Consider the following 27816-nt stretch of genomic DNA (forward strand, 5'->3'; position numbering starts at 1 on the left):
CCCAAGCAAGGTCTAAAAAAAAAAAAACCCAACCAAAAAGCCCACACCAAACCATGTAGATCTTAATGTAGGCTTAAAAGTAATCAGAGCCCAGTCAAAACCAAATTACTTCTAGGCATCTGTATAAATAAAGTATTAAGCTCTTGTGCTTTTGACATCAGCTGTTTCTTGTATTAGCCTAAAAGCAGAGAGCTTGAGGATTACAATTTTGGATTTACTCTTCTCAGATCCAAAAAGGGACTCTAACAGAATAGCTTAGTCTTTGGAGTCAAGACAAGCTTTTGAGATAAGAACAGGTTTCATTAATGATTGTTTTCCTTTTTGTATTTTAGACTTTTTGTTGTAAACAAAATTTTAAAAAAACCCACACCTGTAGTAGAAATGGTTCTACTCTAGAACAAAAATGTGGTTTAAATCTTATTATATGGACAAGACTAAAGTGGTATTATTTCAGAGAGCAGTGTTAAGGCCTTTAAGCCTGCTTGTTGCAAAATCTGGTTCTTATGTTTCTGTTGGCTATGGTTAATGTTTGTGGTGTAACATGTTACGGAAACACAGCTGCATTTGTACCTTTCGCTTCAGACAATTCATTATTTAAGGACTGTTGTAGACAAGGCCAAATTGGTACTACAAGAATTGGATGGGACAACAATAGTTGAGAAATAACATGTGATAAAGCAAACCAAAGAGTTCCTGCTGCCGCCCTTGTGCTGTTTGTAGCTCTGAAATGTCAAAGGTTGGCAAAAACATTTCACGTTCAGCAGGTCCAGAAATGCACTATGAGTTTGGAATGGGGAGTGCTGTTGGTATTGATTTAGCTCTGTTAGAACAATCTAATACAGCCTGAGGTTCACATCAAAAAGTTAAGCATTGTGTCTTGAATTGGTATGTTTTTCCACTTGATCAGGATTTAGAACTTTATCAAATCTAATGTCTACACTTTAAACTGTAGACAGTTTCAGAGTGTCTACAGTCTATTTTTAAATTGACTGTAGTCCAGTTCAGAGAGTGGAGTATGTAAAGCTGTTTCAGTGAAGTCACTTTTGTTCACAGAAATTACTTCAAATGAAAATGGCCTGTAGTCACTCACTTGAAGCAAACAAGAGGTTGAAGGAAAGAAAGAGAGTACTGAGGATGCTGGAATTCCAGTGCAGTATTGAATAAAGCTGCCTGCGCTTTTCTGTAAGGCACCCCTTGTCTGAATTGCCACACTGATACATAGGCACCACTTCTGATGTCACTTTGTTGCTGCTTTGTGGCCTTAAAAGAAAAAGCGACTGAGGGACATGAGGTTCACTTTTGCTAAGCTATTTCCCAGTCCTTAGCTGTCTATTGAGACTAGCATCTTTTCTTGCAATCGTAATAGAACAACTGAAAAATTATATGGTAGTCATCCCTTTACATCATGGTTGAGATATATTAGTAGAAGCTGAGAAGTCTGTAGTACCATTACCTATATCTTACCTGATCAGAAAATCAGATGTCAATGTGTCTGGTATATTCACTAGAATTTGGTTTTATTTCAAAGTACTTCAGATTTCTGTGGAGTAAACTTGGTACAAAATTCATCATAAGGAGTTCCAATTCATGTGCTGATGGTTAAGACCAAAATGCTACTTCATCCTGAGTTTTTCATAAACCAAAGAAAACATGTTGGTTCTTTACGCATACCTCTTGTGACATGCAACAAAACCAAGATAAATACAGATGTCTCAGAAAATTTTCACTTTATTTTCCATGTTTATGTTTGAAAAATATTGCATACAGGGGATATTCAGATTAGTGGGCCTGTCTACATTTAAAAATAATAATAATGTAAAATGTGCCTTTTTTAGCACACAACAACTTTTACGCTAAGTAAATATTACTTAATAGGAACAGAATATTGTTTTAGAAATAAAATTACATTCGTTGTCTGAATAATGTTTCAGAATGGAAATGAAAAATATATAAAGCATTTCTGTTAGAAGTATAAAATATATTGCTGGAAGTCAGTTGGCATCCTGATGATTCATTGTTTTTCATTATTCTGTTGATGTTCTTAAAGTAACTTTTTAATTTGGCCATGCCTATTGCCCCTCTGCTAGTTTTCAGAAAAATTTATTTTACAGCTATGCAAAACAGTTGGTCGGGGAGGCCTACTACTCTATGGTTGCTCCTGGTTATAGGTCTGCAGAATTAAGCCTATTTCAGACAAAGGTAAAGATAGTTGCCTTACAGGAATGCAAGTTAGTCCCTACAGTAGTTACCTTTCTGTTTTTAAAAATACCACCGAACACCACCAACAAAAAAAAACCAGAAACTTTTCAAGACTTACTCTGCAAGATGTGTTTCAGTTTATTACAAGTGTCAGGTGATAGAATAATTTTGCCAATGTTTTGAGATAACTATCTAATTCTTAAACAATTTTAAAAATAGCTTGCATCACTTAATTATGATCATTCAATAAGCCTATTCTAGATGATGTTCAAAGGGTTTAAAGAGTTGTACATCCATCTCTAGTTGCATCTAGCCCTTTGATGCACAGTGTGTATATAAGGCAGTTCTAGCAAAGAAATAGAAAATAACTTCCTTTGTTATAGTTGCTCAGCTTTTTCAGATTGCCTATTTGAAGTTGATGGTGTATTTTTAATAAACGCATGTGATTAGGATCCTAGCTTCATGCGTCATCTGAGAAGAGGCACCTTAAGGCACACCACCACCTGAAACAGAACAGCGTCATTTAGGTGTTACTAGACACACTGTGACATCCTTTCTCTGCTCAGCTTGAGGTAATTTAGTTGCAGAACAAGATGGTATAATTAAAGACCAAACCCTTATCAGCACGCTTCACATGCAGTGGAACTAGTATTCCAGACACCAGTCATTGACAACAACTGCATTTTGGAAGTTGTGAAGTTCCTGGGTTTATTGCATGTCTTGATACCAGACTTTTAATTTAAAACATGTTCCTGGGTTTATGGTGCACGTGCCCACCTATGCATCTGTTTTTCTTGTAACGTAATTTTGATCTGTAGTACCTGTTACTAATGATGAAAAGTGACTTTGAAACAATATTCTGCCTAGTGTTTTCATCTCATTAGATAAAAGTGAAATTGATGTGTTCTCACTTTATACTGGATACCACAAACATAATAGGTAATGCTGATATAACTCAGATGAGTTGATTGACTGCCATGTAATTTAGCCAATATGACTGTAAATATTAACCTAGATACCTCTCCAACATTTGCAACCTGAAAAATAATCTGGAAATCTTGGGTACAGTTCTTGGTGGTTACTTGACTATGCTGAAACAGGGCTATAAACTTTCACATTACTTTGTTATTCTTAACACAGCTCAGAGTTTCATTCTTCTATTTGCTTTTGGATCTACTATCTACTGTGAAAGTTCTGTTGTAAAAGAAGTTGTTTTGTGTGAATGGAAGAGATAATATCCAGTGTTTGTGGTTTTTTTTAAACAGAGGTAGAAGCTTGTTCCACTTTAGTGGGGTTATCATTGTTTATTTAATGATATGTTTTCATAATGTAAACCTTAATGGTGAGATCAAAGGCAGTTATGCTTGCTATAACTTTAGAACAGAAATCCACAAAACCAACTTCTAGTTACAAATGCCAGCCTGAAAAAAACCTCATGCTTTCTTCTCCTCAGCATGTGCTTGTCAACACATACATTCTGTACAATGTGATAAGACACTTCTAGTTAACATGTGCATGCAACCAAAATAGATTGAAGGCAGGTACTGAAATTTTTAAGACAGTACAGACTAAACAATCAGGAATTTAAGGCATGTTAGAAACAGGGAAGGAAAGTAATTGTGCTCATTTATTCAGTTTTAAAATGAAACAAAAAATATTACATAGCTTTCTAATTGACAGTCAGAAATGGATCTTCTGAAATAGTAAGCACACAAAAAAAATATAGTTTAGGAATATGAGAAAAGCACTCATCTAAAGAATAGGACTAGTCTACTAAAAAAAAAAAAGTACAGTAGATTGTCCCACTGTATTTGCTTTTGTGTAATTAAAGTTCCAGCAGTCATCTGCTTACTTCATAGTATCTTTGAAAACTTTATGAGGGTGTTGCTGCTCTGGCCCGCAAGAATCTGGCCTTTATGTCGTTCTCAACGTCTATGTAATTTCCATTGCATGGGATGCAAGTTACAGGCTTGCAATAGATGAGAAAACTGTCGTGCAGTAAGAATTCTGATTTAACTGGCTACATGCATAGTACAGCAGAGCTAGATACCTTGCTGGAGTCCTGCAACATGCTCTGCTTTCCATGCAATATGATAAGCTTTCTCATATCAGTTCATAGGTGTTCTAAAGAGCGCTGAGGAAACTAGCTCATTTGTGTCCTGAAAGGTTGGCAATTCCTATTTTGAGTCCTTATTCTTAAAATGAGTTCTAATATATACTAGAAGCCTTGCAGTTCTGCAGTGTCTTTTTAGCTAGCCTAAAGAAATGTAGTCCTATCACTGCTGCCAGATAAAATGAAAAGGTGAAAAGAAAATTTAAACAAATAGCAGAAGTCGGGATTGTTTTGCATGAACCAGTGGTTCATGCTCTGTCCCTTGAAAATGCAATTTTTGTGCTTGTTCAGCATGTAGGTGGAGATTTGTTTTTGCCAAGCCTCTGTTCAGATTCCTAGTAATCATATGCAGTTTGTTACAGTTGCACTTTTCTGCATGTGTTTGATACATAAACTGACTGTTCTTGTATTAGGCTATGAGGATGGTAGCTGATGCTTCCTAGGTACTGGGACAGACAAGGCATTTCATGACACTTCACTGAAGAATGTTCTGTCCTGTTTCCTGTGCTCCCCACACTTTTCTCTCCAAATCAACCGTCTTGCCCCTCAAAAAAATTGGGTGATGTTGCCTAATGTGGTTATTGCCCTGCTGCTGACCTAGCCTAGGCATGACATCAGTACTAGGGTAGGATGTGTCAGCTTCCTCACAGCAGAAAGGAGCATGAAGTAAGAGAAACTGAGCTGAAAAGTTCTCAGGGTATGAGAGGGGTGTATTACAAGTTGCATACTTTAAACAAGCAGAATGGAATCTCTTAGAACAAGCAGAAGGATATTAGCTGCTTAGATTTTTGTCACTTAGAGGCAGTTTGTACCAAGTCAGGGAAGCTAAACCAAGTTTAAAAGGTAATATGAAAGACAGGGCAAAAGCAGACCGATCAAGCAAGTTGAATTCACTTAAAAAGGTCCAGCGGAAAGTGATTGAGTCTCATAAAAATGAGGGCAGCAGCCAATGCAGAATAAAGCAACTCATTTTTCTAGACGGACAAAAAAGCATATGCAAGGGCTGTTATTTTAGTGCAGCTGATGTGCTTAAGAGCCACATCTTAATCTGTCTTTGATAACTTGCTGCTTTAGATATACCCATGGGTGCATCTGGCTATATGTAGCCTAAAGGCCAGCAGTCAAGAATAAAAGGTGCAGAACTAGTATCATTACCTGTTTGTTAGGGTTTGTTTGCCCTGCCTTGCGGGTTAGAGAAAATAGCAAAAGCACAGCAATGCTCTTAAGTCCAGGCTTTTAACTCCTGTGCTTAGGGAGTTTTCAAAAGGCCAATCAAACTGCCTTCAGCACTATTTTGGACCACCTGACCAGCATAGTACCTGGCCTAGTACTCATCTGTTCTATGCCACTAGAAGGGATGAGGTGGCGTTTCTTTTCTGTGTGATTTGAAGTGTTGTATGGTTTCTTCCCTCTGCCCGCTATCTTTGCCAGCTGCCACCAGTGAGGGTTGGATTTCAGAGGTCAGAGTCATGTGTTGAGACAGCCTGAAACGTGTGTGAGGTAACACTGATTTTTGAAAAGTGAAGCAGAAATTGAATGTTTTGGAAGGCAGACAGAGGCATAATTAATATGAAAAGTTAGATAACTATTAAAAAAAAAAGTTCCAAGCTACAACAATCATCAGAGAACCTTTTAATCATACCAACAATTGCCCACTATACACAAAATACCAAAAGATACAGAGTCAATGGGTCATCAGGGATATTATATTGACTCTTTTGTTCAGGGAACATGGAAAATTCAGAGTCCAACACCTACCTATACTTCTGAAAAGCAAATAGGTAACTACAGATTCACCTAATGTAGGTAAAATTTAATGAAGGATTATTTATCACTGAGAGAATTTGATGCAAAAAGACTGAGTTATGAAGCCTCTGTCCATAGTTTTGTGGATATTAGGGTGGTTTTTGACTTCCTCAGTGGATGAGAAAGTAAGAGTCCTGTTTCAACTGAACGTTACTGAGTGAGCAGCTGGGATTGCAGGGACTTTTTTTGTTGTTTTGTCCTTTATACGTGTGTAATAGCCTGCAAAATGCTATAAATAACTTGATTACATTTCATTTTAAAGTTGAAAAGATCCACCTGAAGCATAAGTTTAGCCAAGGCCACAAACTCATGTGAGTTTTAAATATACATAACATCTTACCATGCCAAAGCATCTCAAGGCTTTTTATAGAACATCTACAATGCCATTGTTAAATGAATGAAAACAAGCAAGTCTTTGGTTTGAGAGGCAACAGCCAAAATATCCAGCAACAAAAACAAGTAGCAGAAACAGAATGTCCAGAAATGGAAGAATGAAACAAGGTCAATAAAGAGTACCTAAGGCACCTTGTTTATAGTCATCTTTGCTACACTCCTTAAGACCTCCAAATAATATATAAAACTGCAAATGCTAAGGAATGTGAAGATGAAACAGCTGAGGACACTGTGAAGATGAAACAGCTGAGGACAAAATACGCTACTCTTATTCCTAGTTAAAATTCCCATGATCAAAGGATGTGAATAAATGCATTTTTCCAAGTGATAATGAAGTAAAGAGAAGAATCAGAGCTAGGAAAATGAATGACAGGAGGAACCAGTACCATTAAGAGTAAGTTCATTTGATGTCCATGAATTGCAAGTCAAAATGAAGTAGAAAAGAAGGCTGGACACTGAGATGTGGATATTTTCTTTAATGTCTAGTGCATTTCTCTGTCTGAAGTACTATAGAAGGTGGAAATATCCCACTCAATTTAAAAATTAAAAAGAATAGGAGAATGCAGTCTGTACTTGCTTCAGGAAGATGCACTGTACAGCAGGAAGTGGAAAATTGTCCTTGCAAAAAAAAAATATATATGCAAAGGAGAATTTTGAGGAGGGATGGGAATTCAGTTTATTCTACAATAAATATTTTTAATCACCAACTTAGTTGAGACTGTCATCAGATGTAATATGTAGTTGACTAGTAATATAAGCTACATCTGAGGACAGACTGGTTAAGTTTTGGGTTTGGCCCTTCCTCCTTGCAAATCAATACCAATTAAAAAAAAAATGAGGGGGAGAAGAACCCCATTACTACTTTGTCTTAGTACTAGATGGTTTGTGAAAGTGAAGTCAGCTGTATTGAGTCAGTTCCCTGTTCTCTTACTAGGAAATAGAGCTTATAATTAACGCCCTCTTGCAGTCTTCAACGTAACTGGCTTACTACATGTCTACTGAACCTGGGTGCAAGATGTTCAGTCAGTTTCCAAATTTCTTCCCTCCCTACTGCTAGCCAGAGGGAAATTCATCCCTTTGCCTACTTTTCAAGACCAAAAGAAAGAAAAACCCTCTATCCATCTCAGTCTCTGGCCTTATTTGAATATTAGTTCATTTATACACACAACTCTAAAAATTTCAGAACACCATGACAGATTAGAAGGAGAAATTGCCAAGAAATCTGTAGGTTTCCAAACGTGTGCAGCAGAACAGGGAGTCAGGTTAGCTGAACATTTCAGGGGATACAAATACTTATAAGTTTTTCACATAGCTTTGGGAATATCAAACTAAAGTCTGCAATAGCCAGAAGCCTGGTTACATTTTAATGCATATTAATTAAAAACTGTACAACAGCATTTAGTGTTCATGAAGATGATTGTTACACTTTTGGCATTTTTAGGAAAGCACGTCAAGCTTTAAAGTAGAATAAGACTGTACTGTCTTTCAGTACCTAGATTACACTGAGAATTTGTGCTCACGAAGTACAAAAAAACCACAAACGTTTTCCTCAATGTCTGCTTTTACCTTGTGTTCTCCCCTCAGGTATGGCCCATTTCCTGTTCCCTCGGAGCTACCTTTGGCTATATGGCTGGTCTGATTATTGCACCTCTGTGGATACACTGGAACCGGAAGCAGCTTACATACAAAAGCAGATAACTGGAGCAAAAAGAGACAAGGTATTTCTTTGTGCAGATTCCATACAGACTGTGCAAAAGTTGTTGTTTTTATAAGATATATATATATATGTATGTATGTATAGTCAAAGCAGAAGACTATCCAAATTCATTTAGAGTATTTCAGGCCAAGCATCTCCACTCAATAAAATCACATAGATGCCGTTTCAACATGGTGCAGTTTTTGCTTCCTCTAGACTATGTAACCCTGAGAGATTGTACCTTCCAGTCTGAATAAAATATTTGTAACAGATGTGGTGGCTTCTTATTACAAGTTCATTGAGTTTGATTTTATTCCTCTGGATTTCACTGGTTGTAGAAGGCAGAATCGTAGTTTTAGCTTTCAAACCTGTAGCAAGTTCACCGTGTACTTAATGCATTGTAGTTAAATTCAGTAGAATTTCACAGTAAGCCTGGCCATTGTCAAATGTATCTCACGTGATCAAACAGCAGTTTATGCATCTTGAGCCTATTCTCTTCTTCACTGTGTGTTTCTTTGGAGTTAGAATGGCTATAATAGCTTCATCAAAAACGGTCTTCAGTCCTTTCTGTGTTAAAGCTGAACACTCCACATAGCAGTAGGCTCCTATCTGTCAAGAAAATAAGTTCATTCAATAGCAATATATTTCAGCTGTTCAGTTCTATCTGTGCAGTTCTGCTTTTTTTTTTTTTTTTTTTTTTCTACGGTGCCATCACAATGTTTGGCTGTGATCTAGAATTTTTTCTAAATCTGCTTCCCCCTGTAGGAGGAAAGATTTATCTTTTGGCCAAAGATCTGGAATGTACCTAAGTTGGTTTGGTTTATAAAGGAGGTGTATTAAATAAGCTCTTTCAATTGGCAGTGGGGTCCTAAGGTCATTTGATCGTTAAACAGCAAAAAAGAATTACACAACCAATTTATGTTTCAAAAATAAGTGTCCTGAGAAGCATTATCCATGCAGTGTGTTAAAATGGTAGTGTAGCATTCTCAAATGATTTCTTAAAGATGCTTCCAACGTTTTGCTTGAGCAGGAGAGATCCCTTCCAACCTCAACCACTCTGATTTTAATTCTCTCTGACTAATGCTTATGTAGTTTTTATAAGTGTCTATGCAGAAAGTTACAAGTATTACTAATAGGGAAGTGCTATTACACAGGTCTGCTTGTTAGCTGTATTCAACAATGTAAGTAAATATTGCTAACTGGTAACAAGTCATAAGATTTCATATGTTGACTGGTAAAAAAAATGGGCAAAGTGATAAAGGAAGAAAAAGTCAATTGGAAATAGGGCTTTTTGCTTCTTTGCTTTGGTTTCATTTAGGAGTATCTGGTTTACCTCTTTCGCTAACTTCTGTCCTTGCTCCACAGATACGGGCTTCTCTTTCATGTCGTTCAGTCTTGCCAGAGTTTTTGGGTCATCGCGAAGATCAATCTAGCAAGAAAGATTGCAGTCATGTTGGAATACTTTTTCTAAACAAAAGTCAGCACGCTATATGATACCCTCTTTTTAAAGCAAAATTATTTAATTAATGGAGTATTAAATGTATAAAAATGGAGTCATGTCATGATTCAGACTGTGGACCCTTCCTGATCCAAAAGCCCTGGAAATTTAAGCTGTGAACTACTACCTTTAATCCAGAAGGAACAAATGTTTATTCTGTAATTCAGCTCTTCAATTAGAAGTGATCATCTTGGAATACCAGAATCTATACCCAGCAGTGGCAGAAGGGTTAACCCAAACATAATACCAACATGTGGGTCACTTTGTAATTGAAGCCCAGACCACTGCCCACAAGAAGCAAGAGGAAATTGTCTCACTTTTCCCCTTGCTCCTTTGCTTCAGCAAATATTGGATGTAACCAATAGTTGCAGACCCAAGTAACATGGGCATGAACAGACAATTTTATTCCTTAGGTCCCATGACTATAGAAAGTCACACAGAGGGATGCAGCCAATCTTGCCACCCTGTTTAAAATGCATATATTTTAACAAAACGGAGGTAGCTCTTTAGAGAACACCACAGATCTACGTTCTTCTGCCACATGTTAGGGTCGTTCCTCCAAAGCAAGAAGGAGATGCTGTTCGGGTCCTGTCAGGCCTGAACTTACAGCCCAAAGAAAAGGCACCATACAATGACCTGAATTGTTTAAATAAAGTAGAACAGAACCAGATATACCTGTGTTCCTACTAGTAAAAAGGGAACATTAGGTGCATATTCCTTCAACTCCGGTACCCACTCTTCCTTCACATTTTGAAATGAAGCAGGATTTACCACTGAGAAGCAGATAAGGAAGACATCGGTCATAGGATAAGATAAAGGTCTCAGACGATCATAGTCTTCCTGAGAAAGAAAAATTCTGTTATCTGCAATATTGTTGCTTGTATTTTGTTAATTTTAACAGTTATATTCAGAAACATTCACATTTCAGGAATTTTGTTGAAGCAAACTTTCTGAATGTTTACAACTATTCCAGGTTAGTGTGGCTGTGAAAGCAAAGTGTGATATGAGGGGAATTATATGTGAATATAATATAAACCCCCCTGTGTGTTAATACTGATAAAAACTTAACTTCTGTATGAGAATATACAGAATACTACCCTTTAAAAAGTTTTCACTTTAAGGAGGAAAGAAAAAGAAAGGCTTATGGTTCACACATGCTTGCAGATCAAAGGTTAGCATTTGTTTGCAGATGTGACTGCTGTAGAGCCATCCAGGTTATGCTAGGCTCCATTTAGGCTATTTAACACACTTAAATTACATGTTCTCTTTTAGATCATGTGTAGAGGTGATATTTAAGTCCCTCCTTAGAATTTTCTTTCTGTCTCTTAGAAGAATTACTGTCCTGTTGCTAATGATCAGGGCAGACGAAGTAAGGATCAGAAGGGACCCTTTTTGTCCAGACTCTGCTTTCTATAAACAAGCCCAGCAATGAGTGGGGAGAAACAGAATTTAAAGATCAAGAACACTATCAGGGGAACATTAATGCCTTTTTTTTTTTTTTGGGGGGGGGGGGTGGTAATGTGAAAAGATTATTATTTGGTCATTTAGAATCATATCATTTAAAGACATGAGTCCTACTGCCAGGGCATACAATACCCTGGCAACAGAGGTACCTAGAAGCATTGTCCCTACTGTAAAACAGAGTCCCTCTAGCAAGAGAGAAAGAAAGTAGATTTTGCCATATTTTTTATCTAAGAGCAGGAAGGAAGAACATGCCCCAGGTTCTCTCTGCAGGGCTTCCTTTGGCCTATAGCAGTGAACCAGTGCCGTACCATTCCTACCTTAGGTTTTTTGCTTTTTTTCTTTTTTTTTTTTAACATCAGTTACTAAGACTGAGCCCAGGCATTGCAGAGACAGCAAAGAATGCTGGTTTTAGTCCTTCTTCTCCACAATAAACACTATTTTATTATGGCTGCTGCAGCAGCCTCCCTCTTCCCCATGGAAGCTCCCCATCTTAATTAAATCTCACAAATATTGGAACGATTTGTTCATTAAATGTAGAGACAAAAATGTAATTCAACTCCATGTTTGAAATGAGCCAGAAAATTAAATTTTCATTTCCTTGGCAACTGTCACATTACCAGATTATTAACGTATAGTTGCACCCTCAAAAAAGCCCTTCATTGATTAGTTGTTGAGTTTTAAAGATGGTGTTACTAGAACTTCAGAAAACACGTGAGAACTTCCTCAGAAGAGTTTCTGTTAGACCCATGTTTTCATTTGGAAGTCAACAGCTCTGGGAGGAGGGCCCTTACCCTCATCGTGAAATGGAGAAAACACACGTGGGAACAAGCACCGGAGGAGACTGCACTAGCAAGGAAGCCAACTGGCCAATGCTCTTCAGTGTCTATTTACACAATATTCTTTATTTGCAATCAGTATTCTCATGTGTCATTTTGATACCAGTCTCGTATACTCTACGGTTTTGTCAATAAGCTAGAGCATGCTTAGCTGTAAACACGGGCTCCTAATTTCACAACCACAGTAACTGAAACTACTGTGAAACTGCAACATTTGACAGGCCTTTTTGAAGATCAGTTGTCTCCCTGCTAGTGTCAGGCTCCTACCCCGTGTCCAAAGAAAAAAAAACTAGTAACCACGTCTTTTCCACATCTGCGGATGTTCATCATAGAAGGCAGAAATAACTTTTAAAAAAATCACAATAGCAACTTGAAACTATTTAGCATTCAATTCTGTGTTTAAGCATGTATTTTATGGTTCACTTCTACTACTGACTGTAGTTAGATCCTGCTCGGGGTTGCCACTCTGTTATCTAGGGTGGAGATTGAAATCCTAAAAGAAGCTTCCCAACTGCAAATTACACTGGTCCCTGGAGTACAAAATCTGCATGCAAGAACACGCAGGCAGATCTGTCAGTTGCTCTCAAATTCAGCCCTACTAAATCGTATGCAGGGTATTACTGAAAAAGTTTTCTTAAAAAACAAAAAAATTAGTTTAAAGTCATAATTTATGCCTAATATCAAAGAGGTGCCTTCACTACACTCAACATCTTCTAAAAATATCACACCTGGGTTGCAATAATTAGAGTACTGTCTGCATTAAATATTGGAATGGAGAAAACATGTCATTGTCACCAGAAATTACTGTTAGTCCACTGACCTTAAAATACCTCTTAGTTAATCCATGTCAAATTAGAGACGGACCTTTTATTCATAGCAAATACTAATCATTTTCTGATCTCAAAGCTGAGTTATGTTTGCATGGTTTACTTCAAAACTTTCATATTTAGTTTATCTTTTTAAATCCCATTAGACAGAAATCCTTGTACATTTAGCCACATCTTGGTTCTGCACCTTACTTCCCAAGTATTCATCAGCAGTCGTGTGGGAGCGAGCAATGTTACTGCTCTTTAAGGCATGTGCGTTGCTGAACTCTTCCTGTCCCTGCATCTATTTATATGCCTTTTGATTTATCCCCTGTCCCATCTGCACTGGGCAAAGCTGTGGGTCCATCCCGTGTAATGAAGAAGTTAAACTGAAGGCAAGTACAGTGTGATTGAATACATCGTGTACCACGGCCAAAGATGTACACGGTATTCCCTACAGTGACTTCACTGCATTCACGCTTACTCAAATTAACAGAGAATTTGGCTATCCCCACCCATCCTGCTGCTTCAAACAAGTCAGTGCTGCCAGGCTCTCCGTTGAACCTTGTCTGTGATATGAAAATTAGATTTGTATCAATACTAATAACAGCAGGTAATTCTAATAAAGCCTCATGATTAGACCGGTCCTGGGTCCTCCTAAGAGAGACCCTGGCTTAAATGTTACCGGCATCTAGTAGGCTGTCTGGGCTTAAAGACTCCTTCTGCTCCCCAACAGCCCCTCAGCAATCGAACCCGAAAACTTTCCCTGCTGTATTGCGCCTAAATAATTGCTGCACTTGGTGGAAGAATCTGAAATATCAAATTAATTTAGACTGAATATTAGAGAAGCCTGGAAAAATCTCATTGCTTCAACTGTAATTTATTTCCTGAATCTAGTATAAGGGAAATAAACGTGGTTTATTCTAAAATTAAATGCGATGGCAAAATCTAATTATACTAGCCAGTCAACATAAATTCCAATTTGAGTGCATGTACACACCACACTGTACAGCAATTAGACTTCCAATCTAATTGGAGGATGCACTGCGTGTATATTTAGGCATTAAAAATATTTAAAGAATGTAACTGGAATATTTTAAGAATGTGAATAAGATGGGCAAGAAAGCCAGTAAGGATCAAAATATGCAGTACGAGTCTCAAAAACTCCAGGCTATAATAGTGAAATGGCTCATTTTCCACCATACTCTGCACTTCAAGACAAAATTGTTCACTGTTTGCTGAAGCAGATGAATACAGATAGAAAAACATGCTGAAAATATGAGAGTTCTAATAACTTTAAACAAATCGGACACAAGTATGTTGGCTTAATTAATGTTACATGGAGCTGTGATCCCTATGAAAGATACTACAGTGCAGCAGGACCATCCATCATTTACGTAGTATCTCTGTGAGGAGATGGAGAAACTAATGAGTTGGCTTCTCAACTACAAACTGTGAAGGACTGTTTGGGGGTTTTATTTTGTTTTTAAGAGGGGAGAATGGAAACTCATACTTTTAAATTTTCATTTGCCCTAGTTTTGATATTCTGCAGCTAAATCTAGCATTGCCTTTATCTTAGCTCCTTAAAAATCTCTCGTTTAGGTCTCTTTTTCCATGTTACAGTACCTAATAATCTGCCTCTGAGATTTTCTGCTGCCTTGTACTTGAATACTGAATCACTGATTTTCACTGTATTTTGGATGTTCAGGTGGATTTGATTTAACATGTCCAAAATTTGGCTATTTCTTTTCCTGACATTTACCTGCTCAAAAACAGGTCTTGAGGAACTTTTGGTATGCAGACTGAAGACTGGTATTGCAATTCTGCAGCATTATATTCTTCTTCATTTCAAGGGTTTGCTCAGACTAAAAGCAGAATTGATTTTGAACTAATACTTTTGCTCAATTCCATGGCTATCAGCTGAGACACATAGTTAAAAACACACAAACTGTATTCCTAACTCTGCTGCTGACACAATAGGTAGCCCTGAGCAAATTATTATCCTCTCTCTACTTGCATCTTCCCATCTGTTGGAGTGACCCGCAGGGGTTTGCCAGCTTAATAATGCATTAGTCTTTGCAGAGCACTCCAAAAGCCTTTGATGTACAGGGCTTACGTGCAGTGGGATATTCTTAAAAAAATAAATTAAGACAAAGTGAAGTCCAATAATTTCTGGACAACCTTCTTGACCCACAAAAAGCATTATTTTCTTGTATTTATTAGAAAACTGAAGTAAGAGGTGCAGGCATACTGAGATCCCGTAATACTAGAGCCCTTGTAGCTCCCCTGTTTTATGGTATCACGCTCCTCCCTGCCCAAGTTAAAGTGACAGGGACAGAGGTCATAGACTCATAGAATGGTTTGGGTTGGAAGGGACCTCAAAGATCATCTAGTTCCAACCCCCCTGCCATGGGCAGGGACACCCTCCACTAGACCACGTTGCCCAAAGCCCCATCCAACCTGGCCTTGAACACTTCCAGGGAAGGGGCATCCACAGCTTCTCTGGGCAACCTGTTCCAGTGCCTCACCACCCTCACAGTGAAGATTTTCTTCCTTACATCTAATCTAAACTGACCCTCCTTCAGCTTAAACCCATTACCCTTCTCTCAGTAATGTGGGACCACAGGCCTCTTCCTCCTCTGGGATGGTAGTGGGGCTTTCTAGCCAATTTGGGGAGATGAAAGGCAATTAGAAGAGTCACCTTTGCAGTCAGTATCTTCCCACGCCTTGACCAAGACCTTTGGGGAAATTCATACCTCTCAGATCTGCTTAGAAGTAGCGAAGATGTTAACCTACATCTGTTTGATTTTATGTTTTTTTTCGTCCAAGTATGAAGGCTAGCGTCTTTAAGCAAATAGGAAAAACTGAATTCTGGTATGTCAGGGGCCCTGAGCAAGATGTGTCATGCTTCTGTTTTAATTCAGGCCCGACGTATTATACTCTGGTGCAACCAAGCAGTTAATGATTTTATGTGTTTTGCAGCTTAGGAAAGAAATGCTAACGCTATGTCTCTAGTTATATCATACTGACAAACTCTTATAAACAAAAGGATAAGCCTCTTTCTTTTCTATTTGGAGAAAGTATAAAGTGGATGGGGGGGAACAAAATAAAGCTTGCATGACTGGAAGAAAAACGAGCTCAACAACTCTAGGTTTGTGATCTCGGTGTTAGCAACCATCTGTTGCTTTCACAGCTTACAACAGCAATCATAAGAGGAGGTTCTCACTCCCAACCATCTGTTTTTAGAGGGGAAGCCAAAAATAGACATCAGGCGGAGTTGCTAGAGGAATCCAACCTTTACGCAGTGAAGGGTTATGACTGCTGCTGCTGAAAAGGGTCTCAGTGAGGCCCACATATGCAACTAGCCAGTTTCTGCAGAGCAAAATCCCAGCTAAAAGCCCAAGTTGTAACCCGTTTCATAGTAGGGCTTGGTAACGACAGTCAAAAGTCCTCTCTCAATATGAATTGCCATGCTTTAATTTTTGAAATGCATTTCAAAGCTATCCTTCAAGACCGCATTTTTCATAGTTTTCCTGAAAAGAAATTTCTGTTTCAGAAGGCCCCCTGTAATTTTTGGAAAACATAACAAGTGAACCATAACAACTGTTGTAGCTAACACGCGCCCCATGGACCTAGTAACAGCTCATCGTTACCCCAGTGGACACATCCTGCCGTGTCCCCCAGATTATTTGAATTAAAAGCTGATCTGCAACTTCGCCACAAGCACCAGGCAAAGCCTCTGAGAGCAACTGCCAGCTCCAGAAGCACACCAGGAAACAAGACTTCACCCCACTGAATCACCCTGCGGTTTCTGATTCCATGAGATGCTTGGGTGGGGGAGGAGAGGGAGGGAAGTGGTCTGTACTGCCCCATGCCAAGCACAAATTGCTTCCCTGGCTAAAATAACTCTCCAAAATTTTTCAGCCTGGGGTGTGTGACGCTGTAACCCTTTGCAGGGAAGGAGGCCGGAGCGTCCCCGGGACGCTGACTTCCTGGCACTGCCGCTGACAAGGCACCGCTAATGCAGGGCCATTTGGCAAGCGGCGATTTGGCCTGACACAGCATTGCCGTAAAACGACTGCTTGTCCAGTTCTGCAATCCAAGCCCTGTTACGCTGATCGGCTACGTTTGATTTTTTGGTCACCTACATCTGTAGCCGCTAGCTTCTGAACATGCAAAACAAGCTGTGGTGATTATTCCCTGGCTGCAGGGGAGAAAGGCACTACAGACCCCTCTGTCTCTTCACAGGCTTCTGGGCATACAGCTTGCATTGCTAAAGAAAGCAGAATTGTCCTGTTGTGGCTCATCCGCACGGGTTTCCCAGGCAGTGCAAAAAGCTGCTGATTTGGGCCCAGCATCTATTTTTAATTTATAGAAAAGGCTGCAAGAATGCAGGGTAAGTGCTCTTCCATTGTATTCTAAAAATGAAGTAAGCTGATCTAAATCCATCTCTAAATTCCTGTGAGGAGGACTGTTCAAAGGCGGTATGAATTATACATTGAAAAAGCCCGAGGTTTGTGAATTACGATTTTTTTTTTTTTGACAAAACTTTCCTTCTGGCATATTTAAGGACTATGCAGCTGCTTACAGGTCTGAAAAGCTTTTCTGTGTAGAGAGAAATAACTAGCTGGAAGATGGAGCCTAGTAAGATGGATTTTAAAGCATTAGAGACAAGGATGGAATATTCCTTTAATTATAAATAAAATTGCCTTTAAGTGATCAGAATTGATCCCGGTCTTAATGCGGGATTAAATACTGTCCAAATCCTGCATCTTGCCATGTGGTGATGCTAAACTATTTTCCTAGACAGTCTCAACACAACACTCCCTCCCTCCTCTCCATCACCACAGGAACTTTAACTTGCTGGCTTCTTCGTGGTTTTCTAAAAGTAGAAGTCCCTGAATTTTCTCTATAAGACTTATTTTAGCGTCTATAACAACAGGACATGGATTCAACTGACTGGAAGCAGTATCGGTGAGCACAGTTTCTCTTAAACGCCTTATACCAGTTGCTTATCCACTACGGAGCTCCTAAGAAGTGGCAAACTGCCTGCCGTGGGCAGGCGCTTTCGCTCCTTACCCACGAGAAATCACAAGGCTGTGGCGCAGTCCCATGCCGGTTCCTCTCTCACCATCAGTGACCTTATGAACAGCACTCTTCCCACACAGGATTTCCACTTTCTCCAAGAAAGGAATTCACCCCAGTTTTGGTGACTGCAGCCATGAACAATCAGGATTTTCCATTCTTTCAGATATGGGCAATCAAAGGAAAAAAATAAAATTCACTCTGGTACGGGGGGGATCTGGTCGGATCCTCTGCAGAACCTGCTCTTAGGAAAGATGGGTTCTTTCACTTTGTCTTTACAGAAGCATGACCATCAATAAATCTGTTCTCACACAGAAAACAGACTATGGATCAGAGATGGTTTAATATAGTTATCTGTATCATATCAGACACATCTTTTCATTTAGTAACTATATAAATCCTACCCAGGCAAGAAAGACTGATCAGTTAGGTGTCCCATTCCCTTCCAGTTTTTACAAATAACCCCCAAAAGCACGTTCTTGAGTCCAGTGTTGAGCAACAGCTTTGTAAGATAGAAGACTAAGCCTTCACGCTAGCTCCTCAAGATTAATTCCCATCATGCAGCTCCTCGGAAGATGAAGTGCCAAGTACCGGTGCCATCATGTCCACATTGAATAAACGCATCAGGTTGAAAGGGTTTCTGGAATTAAAAGAGCTCCTTAGAGTCTTCTGCGCCTCGTTTTATGTCAACTCCCGATTTGTCAGGGCTAACAGCTTCCATTGAAGAATGTGGTAAAACACTCAACGATTTCACAGCAGCAGATGTTAAGGCAGTTGAAAAACTGCCCACAGTTTTTCTTTCTTAAGTGAGGAATATGTAAGCCATCTCATTGCCCACGGGTGGGCTATCTGTTGGTCCTAACTAAAGATGAGCCCAGGTCACGCCTGGCATCCATCCCTTACGGACTCCGCCACTGGAAATGAGACCAACAAGAGCATTAAGTCCTACAGATGATCTTTTAGCATTCGTGGCTACATCCAATTTAGAGTGCAAGCTGCCTGAGGCACTTTCAGTCTGTGTTTTATTCATCTGAAGCAATAAGCTCACCTAGGATGCTGATCGATGGTCCTTTGCTCCGGAGAATAACGCTGCCACCTGCATTTTTATACACACACCAGCGAGCGCCAGCCATCGCAGAGAATTACTGCGCACCTACCACAACGTGGATGCAGCACAGAGCAGGATCAAAACAGACTAAGGACAGTAGCCACTAACGCGTCAAATGACACAACTTCTTCACAACTGCTGGAAGTGCCATGCGGCCTTCAGACACATTTTTCTGAACTTCTGAACGCAAATCATCCAGTCACCAGTCCAAACCAATAGACTGCTTATAAAACCACAGAACAGAGCAGCAAAAAGATGCAACTCCTCTCTGCCCTCAGTTTGCTTTTTTTTTTCTAATTAGAGGAAGGGCAGTTTTGTTAGAAATGTAACTGCTAATTTGGAGATTTAAAAAAAAAGTCCTGAAGCTCTGTCCCAAAGCATCCATTTTAGTAATGTTCATTTTTATAATTCACACTAAAACTGCAGGATTTGGAATCAGTGTGCTTTCTATTATTTCTTAAAGCCTAGGTTCCTGGAGTCTCATGATCATATAAAGAAAAACCACATCCTTTTCACCTTTAAATGAAAGATAAATTTCTAGTCTCCCACAGACACTGAGAAAACTTGAATACATGAAACCCAAAAGCTTGAAGAAAACCCAAATCCAGCAAGGGGCAAAAGAAAAAGTCTCAAGCCGTTTTGATTTCCTAGGGTTTTTAGGTAGTGCTGTCTGCGGATAGGAATAGCTGACTCATCGCTTTGAATGCCTGGGACTGACAAAACCTCGGTATTGCTGAAGTAAGTCTTACGTCCACTTTGCCCATGTGTTCTCAATAAAGGAACAGGAACAAAGCTTCCCGAAATCAGCACTAGGGTGCCTGCTAACACACAGCTTTGGATCAGACCCTAGCACACATTGTAAGTCCTTCTGCATTGCAGGTCTGCGCTATAGAGGCAGGACTCTAGTCTAAATTATATTTGGTTTGTTTTAAGATGTAGTTTGGAGGATGAATCAGAAGTTAGGCTATAAATGAAAAATAGTGCATTTTTTATACTTTTCATATTTACCAAAATATAAAGAGCTCTTTGCAAAGGCAACAGATTTCAATCAAGAAGTCTGACTATGGGCCTGCCAAAAATTCCCAGGGTCTCCTACATTCTCTGTCGGAAAAGCTCAGCCAGCTCACGCCACCTTACCCAGTTGTCCCATTCCCTCACTCTTGCCTCCCGCAGTACAGCTGTACAGTACACGATACTCAAATAAGTGCGGGTGCACACCCCATCTTAAAATGAAGTCGGAAAGTAAGAGGATATGCAATAACATTGTGCTGGAAGAGCAGAAATTATTGCTTGTATTCAGTGTTGCCTTTTTAGCTGGTGATGTTTGGATAGCATTGAAAGATGTGACTGTACCTTGAAGAAATTATAAATGAGTAAAATTCACAGAAAACCCTGTCACAAACTAAAGGATATCTACTGACTCTTAACCCTGGAAAAAGGGATTTTACTTGACCACATAATCAATGTTTAGCAAGAGTCTCTCTAGGTCAACAGTCTTCATAAAAATGTGCTTTTAACATATCAAAAATTGAAGTTTCAGAGAACCTCTCAAACTTGGCTTGCCAATTTGGGTCCTTTACTTTGGTCTGCCATTAACTTACCATTAATTTGGCAAAGACAGTCTGGATCTACATTTTCAAACCTATCCCTTACATTTGATTTTAACATAACTCAGTGCTGCTATTCAGAAATGCTGTGGGGCTTTTGACACTCTGAAAATGACGCATAACTGTCTGGAGTTAGCCACATATATTTAGTGGATGCTTTTGGGAACTCAGAGCAGCATCTCCCATCCTGAGAGTCCCCATCTGGTGACAACAATACTTACCTACCTTTCTAGGAAAGATACGACGCTTTCAAAGCGTGAGTCACAGCTCACAAAGAGGCGTTTGAATGTAAGCTTCGCACTGGGATTATTATTGTTGGAAGGCCATTTTTAAAAGCAAATGTGAAGGTACAAGTCCCTTTCCTGTTAAAGGGAAAGCTTGTCTTTGCTTAAACACCTGTCTAGAGAACTCTCAACATAAGAGATTGTAAGCTCAGGCACTTCACCTCCTTCTTTTGTGTTGAAAAACTTAAATTTCAAAGGGAGAATCTAGGCGTGGTTTTATTTTATCTGCATAGATTCAGTTGTTGCTGCACAGCCATTAAATCTACATGGCTGGCAACGTCCTGAAGCGCAGAGCAGCATCAGCGGAGGCTGAGCTATTCATAGGCCAGCACGCTGGCTGGGAGTGAGCTCACAGCTTCACCCGGGAGTGAGCTCACAGCTTCTCAGCGCCAGCTGCCAGCTCAGCTGGGACAATGTAAAGGGAGTAAGGGAAAACGCATGTTGGAGGAGGGAGGTGCGGGGGGGGGACAGAAAGGGGACAGGATGTTAATGGCTACCATTTCATTTTTAGATCTGCCAACATCACGTTACAGGTTCAATGTTTACAGCTCTACGGTAAAGGGTGGCAGGCTTTGCATTGTGAGAGACTGTGCTTGCACGTTCCAGGCTTGCACTTGGTGCTACGGCTGCCTGGTAGGTGCAACTCAGAAGGAGTAATGTGGTCTGAGGAGGGACGGTTCTAGTTCAGAACAGGCCAGCCAAAATCAGGAGAGGCAAAATCAAAAGGAGAGGCAGCTGCCTCTCCTTTCAGCAGGATACTGAAGTGGGACCTGCTAGACCAGGGCTACCAACCAAAGCTGAGACAAATAGCCAGCAAGGAGTACAAAGATTACTGCTATTTCTTGTTTTATTTATAGCAACCACCACAAGTTTGGTGACCATCCATTTTAATAACCACACCTCCACCCCTCTCTTTCCCACAGGCACATTCACAGTTATAACCATTTGTTTTTACACCTGGCCTTAACGCAGGCACTGATCTTGCTAATATTTGAAAGAGCTTTACGCCCTTCAGCAGCCCAACCAACTTTTATATAAAACTGCTTTTAACATCAGGGCCTCCATTACAACCAAAAAATCAGTGTATCTGAATGAAGATGGCTGCGGCTGCAACCGGAGTAGCCATCGGTATCTGAACTGAGAGGAACCAAGAAGCGGCTTGTTCTGCTCTAGGGCTTAGCATGTTTTGTGGCTGCTGTTCTGGGGACAGTTGAGAAGGCACCGAGAGCTTTACTGTATCAGAAGTACAGCTTGCCCTACACGTATTAGGGCCTTTAAGACAGAGGAGTAAAAGTGGAAAGCCAAAGAACACAGTTTACCTCAGCTCTTGTCCAACGAGGCCACGCTAGTATCGCAACAGTAAGTGATGCTGAGGGATATAAATGTTATTATCAGGCACTGCACCACTGTAAGATTCACTCTGCTCCTTCTGTACCCTGCTCTGCGCTGCCCAGAGGCTGGCGTGGTGCCAAACCTGCACCAGCCAGCGGTGCCATGCCTCAGCATCTCTCTTCCCACTCTGCTCCTGCATCCCCCCCATCCTCCCTCCAGGTCCTGACAGTCCTTCACAGCAAAGACACAGGAACAGAGCACGGCTTCCACCAGTATGTGGTCAGCGCATACTGGAGGAAAAGGATACCATGAATGAAAACCCCACAGCAAAAGGGACTGAGAGGAGGATGGACCCCAACTGCCATTTTAAGCAGCAGACTTCAATACGGAGCGAAATCCCCAAGAGGTAACTCCTGGGTGTCCTCCCGCTTACCCTGATCATTTCGGACGTGGCAAGGGGACACGCAGCACACCTCTTCGTTAGTGCTTACGGACATTCCTCCAAAAGTTTTAGTATCGTGAGAGCTGGCAGTATTATTTTTGGTATTGTTGCAGATCAAAATGGTAATCACTTGTCACTAGTTCAAAAGCACTCCAACACGGGGAAGCTAACAGATCCCTGCTGAAGCCATGGTTCTCTGCCCAGGCTGATTTTGCTACATGCCTCTGCTCAATGAAGAGCAGTACGGACACACAGTGTCCCAAGGCAAGAGAGGCTATTGCAAAGCCAAAGGCACCCAAACATCAGTATCACTAGCGCCTCACATTTAAACTTCAGTGCATTGATGCTCCGAGCTCCACACGATGTAGGCAGGTTCCACAGTTCTCTTCTTCCCGGGGAAACCAGGACCCACTCCAAGCCCACCCAGGCTCAGTGCACAGCTATGTGCAGCAGCAAGGCTAAATGGAGCTGCTGGCTCCACCTCTGGGAGGAATTGCTGGAGGAATGTCCTCTCGAACACCATCAGCACCGAATTCCCACCCGCTGCCCTGGCATGGGAGCCTTCCTCCACAGCTGCAAACCCAAACGGGCTCCAAGAGCCTCCACTGCCCAGCAGCTGTACTATTTTCTGCTGAACCAGGGCCTCAGTATTTTCAGCCAGAGAAAAGCCTGCGCCTGAATTCACACACGGACAAAGGGGGGAAGGTCTGTCTGTGTACGAACTGAAGTTTGTGAACTGCTAGTGGTATTTTTTCCTGCTATATATAACACAGAAAAAATAGGATTTTAATACATTTATTCTCAACCTGCTTTAAAGTGGCAAAGATGTGAGGCATTATGTCATCGGTGTAGTTACTACACGTGATCCTGTGTGTGTTGTGAAGAAGCAAGCTTGAAATGAGTTCTGGATGCCATGAACTCAAAAGCTTGCAACTCCTCTGCCAAAGAGAAGTCTGTCACAAGGTGCTAAATACATCACCGTGCAAGCTGAAGAGACCCATTGGCTGGTAAGTCAGTATTGCAGGGCAATGAGCCTGCTGTGCACCAGCTAGAAATCAAAAGGTCTTTAATCCTTCCTCTGCTATGGGCTTCCTGCATGCATTTAGAGTAGGTCACTGTCTGAACCTCCATCTACCCCCTCCCCCCTCTTCCCCCAAAATGAGATCTATAGATTGTACCTACGTACTCTGTCCAGAGCTGGGAGTATAAACACGCTGAAGATTGTGCACTGCTTAGATACCATAGCGATCACGCACTGCCAAGTTTTGATAAAATGATACTATCAGGCCAGTACATTACAGTAAAACTATTTGGGGGTGACGGAATTAGAAATAAAAGCACTGATGTATGCTGGCACAGAAATCCCGACTTTGAGCAGCAAAGAATCCAAGCCGTACAGAAGTCTGTGCAAGCAGCAGGCACATACCAGATGCAGCACACTGTTTCTTCAACACAGGGAAGGCACCATCCACTCATGCCATTTTCTGCTCTTCACTATATATATTTAGGCTTTAAAGTAAGCTTTCTGTTATCACATAGCTCTGGGAAGGCAGGCTTGTCAGCACGCTCTCTGACAAAGCAGCTGAAAGAATGAAATTGCTAGACTGGCAACACAGACTCCCCATGAGCATCTCCTTAGTTGTGCTGGATGTTGGGATGGGGCTCCCGTGGGCAGCCCCAGATGTCCACCAGTTCCCCAAATAACCTGAAGTGGGATGGGGATAATGGTGAAGATTTTATTAGCACCACCAGTCTAACTAAAGGGGGAGTTTTGCCGAGACCAGACATATTTGTAAAGGTAGCCTCATTAAAACACCCTAAGTGAGGTGAGGCTCCTCTGAATTAGGCCTGCAAGACCTGGTCCTGGGTACATCAGAAACTGATCCGTAATTCCAACTTAACATTTCAGCTTCTCAGAATTAGTGGTGGGGTGGGGGGGAAAGCTTACCTCAACTTTTTACACATCTGGATATACAATTTCACACTGAAAAGGTTTTTTTTTTAGTATAACAGGAATACCATCGCTTGCTGTTTGCTGCAAACTGGCCGCTTTACCCTTCTAGCTTTTGAGGAGGCCAAAGGTCACTCGGTTTTGTATTCAGCACATTCAGGCAGAGTGGGATACCACAAAACCACTTTAGTTAAGGTTACACAGAGCTAACAACACACACTCCCATTAATAGCAACAAGCCAGCACAAGCAGTTTGAGACAGTATCCACAAATAAGCTATGCATATGTGCAGTAGTGCTAGGGTCGCTTTCACATTCTCCGACGCTAATTATAAAAAAAGCAAAAAATAGTAGCATATTAACCAAATGCCTTATATTTCTGAGCACTAGATCCTCATTTTGTAACCTACTTAAGCAATATTTTATAAGCTGTGTTTTGAACCAATTACTACTGAAAACCAGGACTGTGACAGTAATAAGAAACGCACTTAGTTGGCATAAGTTTGACTAGTTTGTGTTTACATCAGTGAGATGACAATCATGAAGTCAGTCTTTTTGGGACAGTCTCACCCTTCAGGTATCAGCTTTCTGGAAATTGGGCTGTTTCCTATAATTCTCATGGAATTCATTTTATTACTGTTTCCAGGCCTAATAAAGATATAAAAGACCGGTTCAGTGCTGCTTCCCTTACTTAAGGCTGTATGCAGATCTGAAAAGGTACCCTAATTCAGGCAGCAGTTGTTCAATAAAGTATAGGAATAACATGGTTAAAAATATGGCTTCAGACTACGCAAGTCCAGTGAGATTATCTTACTAGTTGCTCTGTACAACAAGGAAGCATGTCTGAGGTCATGTGAGACCAGAACACATGCTCACATTGCAAGAAGAAGTTTTAATATAAGGAATACACAACTTTACAAAAACCCGTGCAGCATTTCCGTATATGCTCCGCATCTCCTTGGGAGTCAGATGCCTGCACCTCCCGGGGTCAGGCCCTTCACAAACTTGTTCTCTTTCAATAAGGCATCTCCAGAGAGTGGGCAGTACTTTAACCCAGAGACCACGCTCGGCCCGCAGCTGGTGCCGCGCGAGTTAAGCTGACCAAGAAGTGACTTAAGTAATGGAGCCCTTTAGTAGCCGCTACACCAGTGACCCGTCCAAACATCCAGCATTTTACCCATCCATAAAGTTACTTAAGATACACACTGACATAGCATCTTTCACAACAGCTGTGATAATCTTAACCAAATGAATCACTCGAATTGTCTGGGATAGCAGAAGAAACCCAGGATATCTCAAAGGCAGTGCCCGAGAATTACATTTTATTATTTCCCACCTTGAAGTTGAACAACTCCTTCCAGTTACTGAAGAGCTGTTCAGCACAAACAAGGCAAGCTGCGGCAGCCTGGGTCTCTATCCGACCTGACTCCTTTGAGGCAGCAAGTTCCCTCCGTGCTAAGCGAGGCGCATTTCCCCCACCTGAAGGCCGCCGGGGGGTCGGCACTCTGGGGCGGGGAGGGGGGGGTTTGACCCGGGGCGCTGCCCGGCCGGGAGCGCTGCCCCGCAAGAGCTGACCCAGCCCGGGCCGGCCACGCCGCCTCCCCCCGCGCCGGGCGATGCCGTGGCGCCCCGGCCGCAGCTCCCCCGGACCCGGCCACGCACCGCTAAAAATAAAGCCCGTCTCCGCCAGCCTGTCCTCAGGAATAAGGCTTGGATCGATGGTTTTCTTTTAAAGCCGGTTTTTATCAATCGCCCCCCTCGGCCTCCGCCACCCCGCCTCTGAATCACCCAGCCCGGACCGCAGCCCTGCAAATAACTTCAGCGCCGGGAGCGCCGCGGGGACGGGGAGGGGGACGGGGTCGGTGTCGGGGGGGGGGGGGGGGGTCGCGGGCAGCGCTCGGCACTCACCTGGCCGGCGGTGTCGTACAGCCCCAGCAGGTACTGCTTGCCCCCGACGGTAACGCTGACTGCGAGGGGGGAGAAACACAGCGGGTGAAGCGGGGCAAACCCCGGCCGAAATAGATCCCCCCCGCCCGCCCCCGGCAGGGTAAGGCCGGGGACGGAGGGAGGGCGGCTGCAACCGCCGGCGGCCGGGCCCCCGCCCGCTCACCTGCGTAGTGGTCGAAGACGGTGGGCACGTACTCCTCGGGGAAGGCGTCGTTGGCGTAGCTCATCAGCAGGCACGTCTTGCCCACGGCGCCGTCCCCCACCACCACGCACTTCAGCATGACCGCCGCGCTGCCATGGGCCATGGCCGGAGCCCGCCCTCATGGCCCCACGGGCGCGCCCCGCCGCGCCGGGCCCCCCGGCATCGCCGCCGCCGCCGCCGCTCAGCGGGCGCCCCCGCCGGCCCCCGCCGGGCGCGGCCCCCCCGCCATCCGCCGCCGCGCTGGGCCCGGCGGGAGCCGCCTTCCCCCGGCCGCGGCCGCGCCGCGCAGGGGAAGCGCCCGCCGCAGCCCGCCCGGGCGCGGGGCCGGGCGGAGGCGGGGAGCGGCCCCCCGCGGGGCGGGGAGGGGCGCCCCACGCGTGGGCTGGCGGCGGGGCGAGGCGGCCGGGTGGCCGCCGGGGCTGCAGGGCTGGAGCCGGCGTGCGTGAGCGGCTGCTCGCCCCGGCCCCGCTGTCCGCACACGCATGCACAGCAACACCCGGCTCTGCCCGGGGAGCAGCCACGCTCCGCAAGTTACTGGGGCGCGGCGGGCAGCTCCTGCCCCGCGAAAGCCCCGGGGGCTCATTAATTCCCCTGTGCTGACACCCCCGTCCCCCCACCATCGCCCTGTACGTACAAAGGAAACTTCGGTCGCATCCTCTGGCATTAGCCCGTAACTGAGTCGCGAAGTATGAAAATAATCACCGGGACGAGAAATGATTCTTTTCTGCACTGAGTTTATGGTCCTCGGGTCTGAAATTCAGGAGCGGGCACGTATTTAAGAACATTAACGCGTGTGGTTTAAACAGTCCTGAGTACCCATTTGAAAGGCTGAAGGACCAGAGGACAAGAACTAAATAGAGTAGCTACTGCATGAAAAATGAGTGGAATTATGCTCCCACTCACGTCAATGGCAAAAATCCCACCATTCAGCAACACTAGGGTTTCACCCTAACAACCTGTTTCCAACTTCACATTTTCAAATGGGGTGAAATAAACTTATAAGTCAGACAGAAACCAATTGCCTTTTCTAGCCTGTATTTTTTTTCAG

The 27816-nt window shown here is 42.4% G+C and overlaps 2 protein-coding genes across 3 annotated transcripts in view; one reads left to right on the plus strand and one right to left on the minus strand.

The window, feature by feature from the left end:
- PIGF (phosphatidylinositol glycan anchor biosynthesis class F) overlaps nucleotides 1–11717 on the plus strand; it is a 24211-nt gene extending 12494 nt beyond the window's left edge. Inside the window, exons 6-7 of one of the 2 annotated variants that reach the window (XM_054821832.1) lie at nucleotides 8096–8229; nucleotides 9573–11717. In XM_054821832.1, coding sequence (XP_054677807.1) covers nucleotides 8096–8209 — 114 coding nt within the window. In that variant the 3' untranslated portion in view covers nucleotides 8210–8229; nucleotides 9573–11717. Of the gene's footprint in view, nucleotides 1–8095; nucleotides 8230–9572 lie in introns of those variants that run through there. The other variant, XM_054821833.1, reaches the window with a different exon arrangement.
- Nucleotides 1711–27247, minus strand: RHOQ (ras homolog family member Q). Its single transcript, XM_054821834.1, has 5 exons — nucleotides 26730–27247; nucleotides 26528–26586; nucleotides 10381–10545; nucleotides 9541–9636; nucleotides 1711–8816 (listed from the first exon to the last, which is right to left on the minus strand). The coding sequence occupies exons 1-5, from the start codon at nucleotides 26869–26871 to the stop codon at nucleotides 8661–8663; spliced, it is 618 nt and encodes a 205-aa protein (XP_054677809.1). The 5' UTR covers nucleotides 26872–27247; the 3' UTR covers nucleotides 1711–8660.
- Between the last annotated feature and the right edge of the window lie 569 nt (nucleotides 27248–27816).

The sequence above is a fragment of the Grus americana genome, chromosome 3 (genome assembly GCF_028858705.1).
Source record: "Grus americana isolate bGruAme1 chromosome 3, bGruAme1.mat, whole genome shotgun sequence".
NCBI classification, from domain to species: domain Eukaryota; kingdom Metazoa; phylum Chordata; class Aves; order Gruiformes; family Gruidae; genus Grus; species Grus americana.